The sequence below is a fragment of the Oncorhynchus gorbuscha genome, linkage group LG25 (assembly GCF_021184085.1).
Source record: "Oncorhynchus gorbuscha isolate QuinsamMale2020 ecotype Even-year linkage group LG25, OgorEven_v1.0, whole genome shotgun sequence".
Taxonomy (NCBI): domain Eukaryota; kingdom Metazoa; phylum Chordata; class Actinopteri; order Salmoniformes; family Salmonidae; genus Oncorhynchus; species Oncorhynchus gorbuscha.
Window position 1 is genome coordinate 16,429,617 of NC_060197.1, and position 12,771 is coordinate 16,442,387.

Genomic DNA, 12,771 nt, shown 5'->3' on the forward strand with positions numbered 1-12,771 from the left:
TGCAGAGTCGAGAAGTAGGCACAGGTGATAAGTTTAATTTGAAAAAAGGAACGATACAACATGTTTCTTGACATGAAACACAGAAACAATACTGCCTGGGGAATGAACCTAAGGGAGTGTCAGATAAAGGGGAGGCAATGGAGTCCAGGTGTGCCTCATGATGATGCCAGGTGTGTGTAATGATGGTTGTCAGGACCGGTGGTTAGTAAACTAGCGACGTCGGAGGGGAGTAGCCACATGACGATGCCGGGCAGAGTAACGGCCCCGAGGAGCGGGTCGGTCGGCGAAGATGGAAGTCACGGATGATGTTGCGATCCAGAATGTCATCCACCGGAACCCAACACTGTTCCTCTGGGCCGTACCCCTTCCTGTCCACAAGGTATTGGAGCCCACTCCCCGTCGGGAGTCCATTGGGCATCGGAACGAGCTGCAACAAACACTCAAAGTGGAAAGTTATCTCAATCTCTTCATTCAAAGACTCAATCATGGACACACTTAGTGATAGTTGTGGCTGCTTTGCGTGATGTATTGTTGTCTCTACCTTCTTGCTGTTGTCTGTGCTCAATAATATTTGTACCCTGTTTTGTGCTGCTACCATGCTATGTTGTATTAGGTCTCTCTTTATGTCGAGATGTCTCTCCTGTCATGTGTTTTTGTCCTATATTTTAATTTATTTTTAATCCCAGCCCCCTTCCCCTCAGGAGGCCTTTCGGTAGGCTGTCATTGTAAATAATTTGTTCTAAATAACTGACTTGCCTGGTTAAATTAAAACATATGATTCCATGTGCTTTTTGCCTGTTATGACTGCAGCTAAAAAGAACGGGCTCGAATCGAAAAAAGATTTGAGTCACTTCAAACTGCCAATGTGAACAAGGTTTAAGTGGTCACTGTCGGCTTAACTGTCAATCATCTCTGGGTACACGCCCCCGAGTTTCACCCTTTCCCATGGCATTGAGCAGCATGCAGTTTAGCGTAGCTCATAGTTTGTGTGAAAGGTTACTACAGGGTTAGGTCAAAGACATAAATTGTAGATAGTACTCACGCAAACACCCCGGGAGAAACTCCGGCGAACGAGACGGACCAGTGTTCCGCTGGATTACCTAGTGGGCGTGCACCCCTCTCTTACCGCAGCCCAGCGTGTGTAGGCTTCTGCCGCGCTCATTGAGCTTGCTAATGGGAAATTTGTTACTACCTGCTTCCCAGTTGACAGCTCACAGAACCCGTAGCATGGCTCAGGCGGTCACGGACGGCTCTATGGAAAGGGTGATTCTGGATGATTGAGCGTTGTATCCGCCATCCCTTGGGGAGGAATAATACATTCTGTTGTTGCGGCAGTGAGTGGATCTATTCCCTAGTATGTAACCTGTGGTTTGCGATAGTGCCTCGGGCATCGTGGACGCGCGGTGGAACGGAATAATCAATATTTGGACCGTTATCTGATTGACCATCGTTAGTGAGCCGACATGTCGAACCTGGTCAGGAGCAAGAAGGACAAGGAGATAATTGCAGAGTATGAGAGCCAGGTGAAAGGTATGTTTTTCTAAGAAACTATCACTAACGCGTCACACATCCACACCCACGCGAACCCGCGCACATGCACACACCGATATGTACGCACACATATACACCCCTCATACACAACCTCATGTTTATACATCCCCCTCTCATAAACACATTCATACACACACACACACCTGTCCATGTACACTACACCTGCCTATTATGTCTGATCAACCGCCTCTCACACATGGCTTGTTTGGAAAATGGATGTGTAGTGAGGATGACACCTCATAATGAGAAGTTAGTATCTCTGGGTTCATCCTGAGTGCTGTAAGGTGCCTGGTGGGGAGAGGATGAGGGGCGGATTCTGCAGCACCCTTGATCATTCTCAGCCATGTGGAAGTGAGGGTGTTTGCCCGTAGTAGGCTACACTCCAGTCAGTGGGTATAGAGTGGAGTAGTAGTGGGTATTTGTCATAGCTGGGAGCTCTGAATGTCTCTCTGTCTGTGTTGGTTCTGCTCCACTAATGGTTTGCATGTATTGGTTTACTTCAGAGGCTGTGACTGCAGCGGGCCCCCTCCCCCGGTGTGTCTGACAAACTGTATATAATGAGCACTGCACTCTGCGTATGGTGGGAGTGGGACATGGCGTAGGTTTCATCGTCTTGTCAACCCCACTGATGTCCCCAAGGAGAGAGGCGTGTTACGGTTACTGTGACAGTCGGACCTCTGCACAGTGCCGTAACTATGGAACTGCACCGTCTCCCCACCACGATGTCCTGTGGTACGGTATGAGATGAGGGAAGCATCTGGGGAGAGCTCTGACTGACTGTACAGATATTCCACGTGAGACTGATTCGGTTAAATGTCACATCTTACAATAGCACTGAACTAAATACATCCTGGATGGATGTTGAATACAGACTTGTAATCACGGGTGACCTGGCTACTTTGTGTGGTGAGCGTTCTGGCGCCCGGAGCTGCTGAGGCATCAGCATCCTCCACTGTGTTACACAGAGTGGAAGAGGAGAAGTGCAGTGGCTATAATCAAATCAAATGTTATTTGTCACATACGCCGAGTACAACAGGTAATCGGCGTAGACCTTACAGTGAAATGTTTACTTACAAGCCCTTACCAACAATGCAGTTTTAAGAAAAATCAGTGTTAAGTAAAAAAATAACCGTAGCGAGGCTTTATACAGGAGGTACTGGTACAGAGTCAATGTGTGGGGCACAGGTTAGTCGAGGTAATATATACATGTAAGTGGAGTTGGTGTCCACATCACCATCAAACTATCATGGTCCAAACACACCAAGACAAGCTTCCTGCCATCCAGGACCTCTATACCAGGCAGTGTCAAAGGAAGGCCCCAAAAAATGTTAGACTCCAGCCACCTGGCCCAAGTGATGTACTGGGCAGTATACACTACCCTGTAGTACCTTCCGGTCAGAGGCCGAGCAGTTTCCATACCAGGCGGAGATGCAGGATGCTCTCAATGGTGCAGCTGTAGAACATTTTGAGGATCTGAGGACACATGCCAAATCTTTTCAGTCTCCTGAGGGGGAATAGGCTTTGTTGTGACCTCTTCACAACAGTCTTGGTGTGTTTGGACCATGATAGTTTGATGGTGATGTGGACACCAAGGAACTTGAAGCTCTTAACCTGCACCACTACAGCCCTGTCGATGAGAATGGGGGTGTGCCCGGGCCTCCTTTTCCTGTTGTCTGCAATCATCTCCTTTGTGTTGATCACATTGAGGGAGTGGTTGTTATCCTGGCACCACACAGCCAGGTCTCTGACCTCCTCTATATAGGCTGTTTCATCGTTGTCAGTGTTGTGTCATCGGGAAAAACTTCATGATGGTGTTGGATGATGATGGTCGTGCCTGGCAATGCAGTCATGGATGAACAGGGAGTAAATCAAATCAAATTTTATTGGTCACATACACATGTTTAGCAGATGTTTATGCGAGTGTAGCGAAATGCTTATGCTTCCAGTTCTGACAGTGCAGTAATAACTAACAAGTAATCTAACAATTCTCCAACAACTACCTAATACACACAAATCAAAATAAGAATATGTACATATAAACATGTATAAACATATAAATATATGGATTAGCGATAGCCGAGCCGCATAGGCAAGGTGCAATAGATGGTATAAAATCAAATATACTCAGCAAAAAAAGAAAGGTCCCTTTTTCAGGACCTTTCAAAGATAATTCGTAAAAATCCAAATAACTTCACAGATCTTCATTTTAAAGGGTTTTAACACAGTTCCCCATGCTTGTTCAATGAACCATAAACAATTCATGAACATGCACCTGTGGAACGGTCGTTAAGACACTAACAGCTTACAGACGGTAGGCAATTAAGGTCACAAATATAAAACTTAGGACACTAAAGAGGCCTTTCTACTGACTGAAAAACACAAAGAAATATGCCCAGGGTCCCTGCTCATCTGCACGAACGTGCCTTAGGCATGCTGCAAGGAGGCATGAGGACTGCAGAAGTGGCCAGGGCAATAAATTGCTATGTCTGTACTGTGAGACACCTAAGACAGCGCTACAGGGAGACAGGACGGACAGCTGATCGTCCTCGCAGTGGCAGACCACAGACCTACAGCTGCAACATCGAGAGCATCCTGACTGGTTGCATCACTGCCTGGTACGGCAATTGCTCGGCCTCCGACCACAAGGCACTACAGAGGATAGTGCGTACGCCCAGTACATCACTGGGGCTAAGCTGCCTGCCATCCAGGACCTCTACACCAGGCGGTGTCAGAGGAAGGCCCTAAAAATTGTCAAACACCCCAGCCACCCCAATTATAGACTACTTTCTCTACTACCGCATGGCAAGCGGTACCGGAGTGCCAAGTCTAGGACAAAAAGCCTTCTCAACAGTTTTTATCCCCAAGCCATAAGAATCCTGAACTGGTAATCAAATGGCTACCCGGACTATTTGCATTGTGTGCCCCCCCAAACCCCTCTTTTATGCTGCTGCTACTCTCTGTTTATCATATATGCACAGTCACTTTAACTATATACATTCATGTACATATGTACATACTATCTCAATTGGCCCAACCAACCAGTGCTCCCGAACATTGGCTAACCGGGCTATCTGCTTTGTGTCCCGCCACCCACCAACCCCACTTTATGCTACTGCTACTCTCTGTTCATCATATATGCTTAGTCACTTTAACCATATCTACATGTACATACTACCTCAATCAGCCTGACTAACCGGTGTCTGTATGTAGCCTCGCCACTTTTATAGCCTCGCTATTGTATATAGCCTCGCTACTGTTTTTCCACTGTCTTTTTACTGTTTTTATTTCTTTACTTACCTATTGTTCACCTAATACCTTTTTTGCACTATTGGTTAGAGCCTGTGAGTAAGCATTTCACTGTAAGGTACCTGTTGTATACGGTGCACGTGACAAATAAACTTTGATTTGATTTGAGACCATGTGTAACAACACCTGCACAGGATTGGTACATCTGAACATCACACCTGCGGGACTGGTACAGGATGGCAACAACAACTACCCGAGTTACACCAGGAACGTACAATCCCTCCATCAGTGCACAGACTGTCCCCGAAATGCTGGACTGAGGGCTTGTAGGCCTATTGTAAGGCAGGTCCTCACCAGACATCACCGGCAACAACGTCACCTATGGGCACAAGCTCACTGTCGCTGGGCCAGACAGAACTGGCAAAAAGTTCTCTTCACTGACGAGTCGCGGTTTTGTCTCACCAGGCGTGATGGTTGGATTTGCGTTTATCGTCGAAGGAATGAGCATTACACCGAGGCCTGTACTCTGGAGTGGGATCGATTTGGAGGTGGAGGGTCCGTCATGGTCTGGGGCGGTGTGTCACAGCATCATCGAACTGAGCTTGATGTCATTTCAGGCAACCTCAATGCTGTGCGTTACAGGGAAGACATCCTCCTCCCTCATGTGGCACCCTTCAGGCTGATCCTGACAAGACCCTCAAGCATGACAATGCCACCAGCCATACTGCTCGTTCTGTGCGCGATTTCCTGCAAGACAGGAATGTCAGTGTTCTGCCATGTCCACTGAAGAGCCCGGATCTCAATCCCATTGAGCATGTCTGGGACCTGTTGGATCGGAGGGTGAGGGCTAGGAAATGTCCCAGAAATGTCTAGGAACTTGCAGGTGCCTTGGCGGAAGAGTGGGGTAACATCTCACGAGGAGATGCACTGGAGTACTTAATGCAGCTGGTGGCCACACCAGATACTGACTGTTACTTTTGATTTTGACCCTCCCCCCTTAGTTCAGGGACACATTATTCCATTTCGGTTAGTCACATGTCTGTGGAACTTGTTCAGTTTATGTCTTTGTTCAGTTTATCTCTCTGTTGTTGAGTCTTGTTATGTTCACACAAATATTTACACATGTTAAGTTTGCTGAAAATAAACACAGTTGACAGTGAGAGGATGTTTATTTATTTTTTGAGTTTACATATGATATGAGTAATGTTAGATATAAAAACATTATTAAAGTGGCATTATTTAAAGTGACTAGTGATCCATTTATTAAAGAGGCCAGTGATTTGGGTCTCAATATAGGCAACAGTCTCTCTGAGTTAGTGATTGCTGTTTAGCAGTCTGATCGCCTTGAGATAGAAGCTGTTTTTCAGTCTCTCGGTCCCAGCTTTGATACACCTGTACTGACCTCTCCTTCTGGATGGTATAGCGGGGGGAACAGGCAGTGGCTCGGGTGGTGGTTGTCCTTGATGGTCTTTTTGGCCAGCCTGTGACATTGGGTGCTCTAGGTGTCATGGAGGGCAGGTAGTTTGCGTTGTGCAGACCGCACCACCCTCTGGAGAGCCTTGCTGTTGAGGGCAGTACAGTTCCCGTACCAGGCTGTGATACAGCCTGACAGGAGGCTCTCGATGGTGCATCTGTAAAAGTTTGTCAGGGTATTGGGTGACAAGCCAAATTTCATCAGCCTCCTGAGGTTGAAGAGGTGCTGTTGCCCCTTCTTCACCACACTGTCTGTGTGGGTGGACCATTTCAGTTTGTCTGTGATGTGTATGCCGTGGAACTTAAAACTTTCCACCTTCTCCACTACTGTCCCTTCGATGTGGATAGGGGGGTGCTCCCTCTGCTGTTTCCTGAAGTCCACGATCATCTCCTTTGTTTTGTTGACGTTGAGTGAGAGGTTGTTTTCCTGACACCTCACTTCGAGTGCCATCACCTCTTTCCTGTAGGCTGTCTCATTGTTGTTGGTAATCAAGCCCACTACTGTTGTGTCATCTGCAAACTTGATGATTGAGTTGGAGGCGTGCATGGCCACGCTGTCGTGAGTAAACAGGGAGTACAGGAGGGGGCTGAGCACGCACCCTTGTGGGGCCCCGGTGTTGAGGGTCAGTGAAGTAGAGATGTTGTTTCCTACCTTCACCACCGGGGGCGGCCCGTCAAAGTCCAGGACCCAATTGCACAGGGCGGGGTTGAGACCCAGGGCCTCCAGCTTGGAGGGTTCTATGGTGTTGAATGCTGAGCTCTAGTAAATGAACAGCATTCTTACAAAAGTATTCCTCTTGTCCAGATGGGATAGGGCAGTGTGATGGTGAATGCATCGTCTGTGGACCTGTTGGGGCGGTATGCAAACTGAAGTGGGTCTAGGGTGGCCGGTAAGGTGGTGATATGATCCTTGCCCAGCCCCTCAAAGCACTTCATGATGACAGAAGTGAGTGCTACAGGGCGGTAGACATTTAAGCTCAGTTATCTTTGCCTTCTTGGGTACAAGAAAAATGGTGGACATCTTGAATCATGTGGAGACGGCAGACTAGGATAGGGAGCGATTGAATATGTCAGTAAACACACCAGCCAGCTGGTCTGCGCATGCTCTGAGGACACGACTAGGGATGCCATCTAGGCTAGCAGCCTTGCAAGGATTAACACGTTTTAAGTGTCTTACTCACGTCGGCCATGGAGAAGGAGAGGGGGGTGGCACAGTCCTTGTAAGCTGGCCGCGATGGTGGCACTGTATTATCCTAAAAGCTTGAGGGGACTGAGCACAAAGGCCCACGTGTTGAGGATCTGCGTCGCAGGTGTGTTTATACCTACCCTTACCACCTGGGGGCGTCCCGTCAGGAAGTCCAGGATCCAGTTGCAGAGGGAGGTGTTTATTCCAATGGTCTTTAACTTAGTGATGAGCTTTGAAGGAACTATGGTGTTGAATGCTGAGCTGTAGTCAATGAATAGTATTATCACGTAGGTGTTCCTTTTGTCCAGGTGGGAAAGGGCAGTGTGGAGTGCAGTAGAGATGGCATCATCTGTGGATCTGTTGGGCCAGTTTTCAAATTGGAGTCGGTTTAGGGTTTCTGGGATAAGGGTGTTGATGTGAGCCATGACCAGCCTTTCAAAGCACTTCATGGCTACAGACGTGAATGCTACGGGTCAGTCGTCATTTAGGCAGGTTACCTTCGTGTTCTTGAGCACAAGGACTATGGTGGTCTACTTGAAACATGTTGGTATTACAGACTCAGTCAGGGACAGGTTGAAAATGTCAGTGAAGACACTTGCCAGTTGATCAGTGCATGCTCAGAGTACACATCCTGGCAATCCGTCTAGCCCTGAGGCCTTGTGAATGTTGACCTGTTTTTAAAGGTCTTATTCACATCGGCTATGGAGAGCGTGATCACACAGTCGTCCGGAACAGCTGATGCTCTCATGCATACTTCAGTGTTGCTTGCCTTAAAGCGAGCATAGAAGTAATTTAGCTTGTCTGGTAGGCATGTGTCACTGGGCAGCTTGCGGCTGTGTTTCCCTTTGTATTCTGTAATACAGTTGTTTGCAAGCCCTGCCACATCCGACGAGCGTTGGAGCCGATGTAGTATGATTCAATCTTAGTTCTGTATTGACGCTTTGCCTGTTTGATGGTTTGTCTCATGGCATAGCGGGATTTCTTCTAAGCGATCGGGTTAGAGTCCTGCTCCTTGAAAGTGGCAGTTCTACCCTTAAACTGCTGCCTGTAATCCATGGCTTCTGGTTGGGGTATGTACGTACGGTCATTGTGAGGACAACGTCACCGATACACTTATTGATGAAGCTAGTGACTGATGTGGTCACTGCCATCGGAAGAATCCCGGAACATATTCCAGTCTGTGCTAGCAAAACAGTCCTGTAGCTTAGCATCTGCATCATCTGACCACTTCTTTATTGACCGAGTCACTGGTGCTTCCTTTTTTGCTTGTAAGCAGGAATCAGGAGGACAGAATTATGTTCAGATTTGCCAAATGGAGGGTGAGGGAGAGCTTTGTGCGTGTCTCTGTGTGTGGAGTAAAGGTGGCCTAGAGTTTTTATTTTCCTCTGGTTGCATATTTAACATGCTGGTAGAAATTAGGTAAAACAAATGTAATTTTCCCTGCATTTAAGTCCCCGGCTACTAGGAGCACTGCCTCTGGATGAGCGTTTTCCTGTTTGCTTATGGCCTTATACAACTCATTGAGTGCGGACTTTGTGCCAGTATCGGTTTGTGGTGTTAAATAGACAGCTATGAAAAATATACCAACTCTCTTGGTAAATAGTGTGGTCTAGAGCTTATCATGAGATACTCTACCTCAGGCCAAACCTCGAGACGTCCTTAATATTAGATTTCGTGCACCAGCTGTTGTTTAAAAATATACACAGACCCACACCCCTTGTCTTTAACGGAGGCAATAGTTCTATCTTGCCGATGCAGAGTAAACCCCACCAGCTGTATTTTATCAATGTCGTTGTTCAGCCATAACTCGGTAAAACATAAGATATTACAGTTTTTAATGTCCTGTTGGTAGGATATTCGCGATCGTAGCTTGTCTATTTTGTTATCCAATGATTGTACGTTAGCTAATAGGACTGATGGTAGAGGCAGATCACCCACTTGCCGTCGGATCCTTACAAGGCACCCCGCCCTACGTCCCCAATGTCTCGTTCTCCTGCAAATGATTGGGATGTGGGCCTTGAGGGTGTCTGAAGTAAATCCTTTGTGTCCGAATCGTTAAAGAAAAAATCTTCGTCCAGTACAAGGTGAGTAATTGCTGTCCTGATATCCAGAAGTTATTTTCGGTCATAAGAGATGGTGGCAGAAAAATTATGTTCAAAATAAGTTACAAATAATGCGAAAAAAACACACAATAGCACAATTGTTAAGATCCCGTAAAATCTCCTCCGGCGCCATTCAGGTCCAAGTGTAAGACGCCCTCTACAAGATCATCAACGGATTCCATAATAATGATCTAGCACCCTCTGACCAGCTCTCTCCATTCACCCATGAACGGACACTCACCATCTTTGTAGGATGCAGCTTTCAAAGACTTGGCCTCTATTGGTTGACCTGAAATGATATACAGTGGGGCAAAAAAGTATTTAGTCATCCACCAATTGTGCAAGTTCTCCCACTTAAAAAGATGAGAGGCCTGTAATTTTCAGCATAGGTACACTTCAACTGTGACAGACAAAATGAGAAAAAAAATCCAGAAAATCACATTGTAGGATTTTTAATGAATTTATTTGCAAATTATGGTGGAAAATAAGTATTTGGTCACCTACAAACAAGCAAGATTTCTGGCTCTCACAGACCTGTAACTTTTTCTTTAAGAGGCTCCTCTGTCCTCCACTCATTACCTGTATTAATGGCACCTGTTAGAACTTGTTTTCAGTATAAAAGACACCTGTCCACAACCTCAAACAGTCACACTCCAAACTCCACTATGGCCAAGACCAAAGAGCTGTCAAAGGACACCAGAAACAAAATTGTAGACCTGCACCAGGCTGGGAAGACTGAATCTGCAATAGGTAAGCAGCTTGGTTTGAAGAAATCAACTGTGGGAGCAATTATTAGGAAATGGAAGACATACAAAGACCACTGATAATCTCCCTCGAACTGGGGCTCCACGCGAGATCTCACCCCATGGGGTCAAAATGATCACAAGAACGGTGAGCAAAAATCCCAGAACCACACGGGGGGACCTAGTGAATGACCTGCAGAGAGCTGGGATCAAAGTACCTACCATCAGTAACACACTACGCCGCCAGGGACTCAAAACCTGCAGTGCCAGACGTGTCCCCCTGCTTAAGCCAGTACATGTCCAGGCCCGTCTGAAGTTTGCTAGAGAGCATTTGGATGATCTAGAAGAAGATTGGGTGAATGTCATATGGTCAGATGAAACCAAAATATAACTTTTTGGTAAAAACTCAACTCGTCGTGTTTGGAGGACAAAGATTGCTGAGTTGCATCCAAAGAACACCATACCTACTGTGAAGCATGGGGGTTGAAACATCATGCTTTGGGGCTGTTTTTCTGCAAAGGGAACAAGACGACTGATCCGTGTAAAGGAAAGAATGAATGGGGCCATGTATCGTGAGATTTTGAGTGACAACCTCCTTCCATCGGCAAGGGCATTGAAGATGAAACGTGGCTAGGTCTTTCAGCATGACAATGATCCCAAACACACCGCCCGGGCAACAAAGGAGTGGCTTCGTAAGAAGCATTTCATGGTCGTGGAGTGGCCTAGCCAGTCTCCAGATCTCAACCCCATAGAAAATCTTTGGGGGGAGTTGAAAGTCCGTGTTGCCCAGCAACAGCCCCAAAACATCACTGCTCTAGAGGAGATCTGCATGGAGGAATGGGCCAAAATACCAGCAACAGTGTGTGAACCTTGTGAAGACTTACAGAAAACGTTTGACCTCTGTCATTGCCAACAAAGGGTATATAACAAAGTATTGAGAAACTTTTGTTATTGACCAAATACTTATTTTCCACCATCATTTGCAAATAAATTCATTAAAAATCCTACAATGTGATTTTCTGGATTTTTTTTCTCATTTTGTCTGTCATAGTTGAAGTGTACCTATGATGAAAATTAAGTGGGAGAACTTGCACAATTGGTGGCTGACTAAATACTTTTTTTGTCCCACTGTATTGCTTGTTTGTTTTTTGCTTTTGAAGTGCTTTGAGATTCTATGAAAAACATTATACAAATGTAATAATAATTATTATTATTATTATTATTATTATACTGAGGACTGCACACATAACAGTAGGATATTCCAACCAAGATGGTTGCCAGGCCACATACACTGAACTAGGCTCTACACCCATCATAATTACATGGGCATGTTGTAGGGCTGTGTGGGATGAACTCTCTTACTCTCTCGCCCTCACATGCTCTCTCACAGCTCCACAGAGCACATAAAACATATTTTGACTTTATCACCTGCACTGCAGTGCCTTCATGATCACTTATCTCAGAAAAGGAAATGGCTTTCACTTTTCACAGGAAAGAACTCCACATTGTTGTGAAAAAGCCTGATGTCCCTGCAAGTTGATATCAAAGAGAAAGGAGGAAATGGAGATGACTGTTAGAGTTTGGACTGAAATGACATTGTGTGTGTGTTCTGATCAGGAAAGGTCACGAATCATCCTCCACTCAGCCACCGACACACAGACACACATTGCTGAGTGGATCTCAAGAGTATATAGAAGAGAATTTCCTCCTTGCTTCTTTACTCATCTCTTTCTCTCCCTGTCTCTCCCTCCTGTTGTGCTCTTTCTGTCACTGATGAACTCTGAATGCACAGGCTCTTCCCTGGGCACACAAATCAAATCAAAGTTTATTTGTTACGTGCGCCGAATACAACAGGTGTAGTAGACCTTACAGTGAAATGCTTACTTACAGGCTCTAACCAACAGTGCAAAAAAGGTATTAGATGACAATAGGTAAGTAAAGAAATATAAACAACAGTAAAAAGACAGTGAAAAATAACAGTAGCGAGGCTGTATACAGTAGCAAGGCAATAACAGTAGCGAGATTATATACAGTAGCGAGGCTATATACAGGCACTGGTTAGTCAGGCTGATTGAGGTAGTATGTACATGTAGATATGGTTAAAGTGACTATGCATATATGATAAACAGAGAGTAGCAGTAGTGTAAAAGAGGCGGTGGCAGGTGGCGGGACACAATGCAGATAGCCTGGTTAGCCAATGTGCGGGGGCACTGGTTGGTCGGGCCAATTGAGGTAGTATGTACATGAATGTATAATTAAAGTGACTATGCATATATGAGTGTATCTGGCGCCAACAGAGATGGCTGCCTCGCTTCGCGTTCTTAGGAAACTATGCAGTATTTTGTTTATTTGTGTATCATTTCTTACACTGTTACCCCAGGAAATATTACATACAACTGGGAGGAACTATTGGATATAAGAGCAACGTCAACTTACCAACATTATGACCAGGAATACGACTTTCCCGAAG

At 45.9% G+C, this 12,771-nt stretch overlaps 1 protein-coding gene across 1 annotated transcript in view; it reads left to right on the forward strand.

Moving 5' to 3' along the window:
- Nucleotides 1-932: 932 nt before the first annotated feature.
- Nucleotides 933-12,771, forward strand: part of LOC124014603 (SLIT-ROBO Rho GTPase-activating protein 1-like) — a 40,701-nt gene continuing 28,862 nt past the window's right edge. Inside the window, exon 1 of the mRNA XM_046329785.1 lies at nt 933-1,530. Within this exon, the coding sequence (XP_046185741.1) occupies nt 1,464-1,530 (67 nt within the window). The 5' untranslated portion in view covers nt 933-1,463. The remainder of the gene's footprint in view (nt 1,531-12,771) is intronic.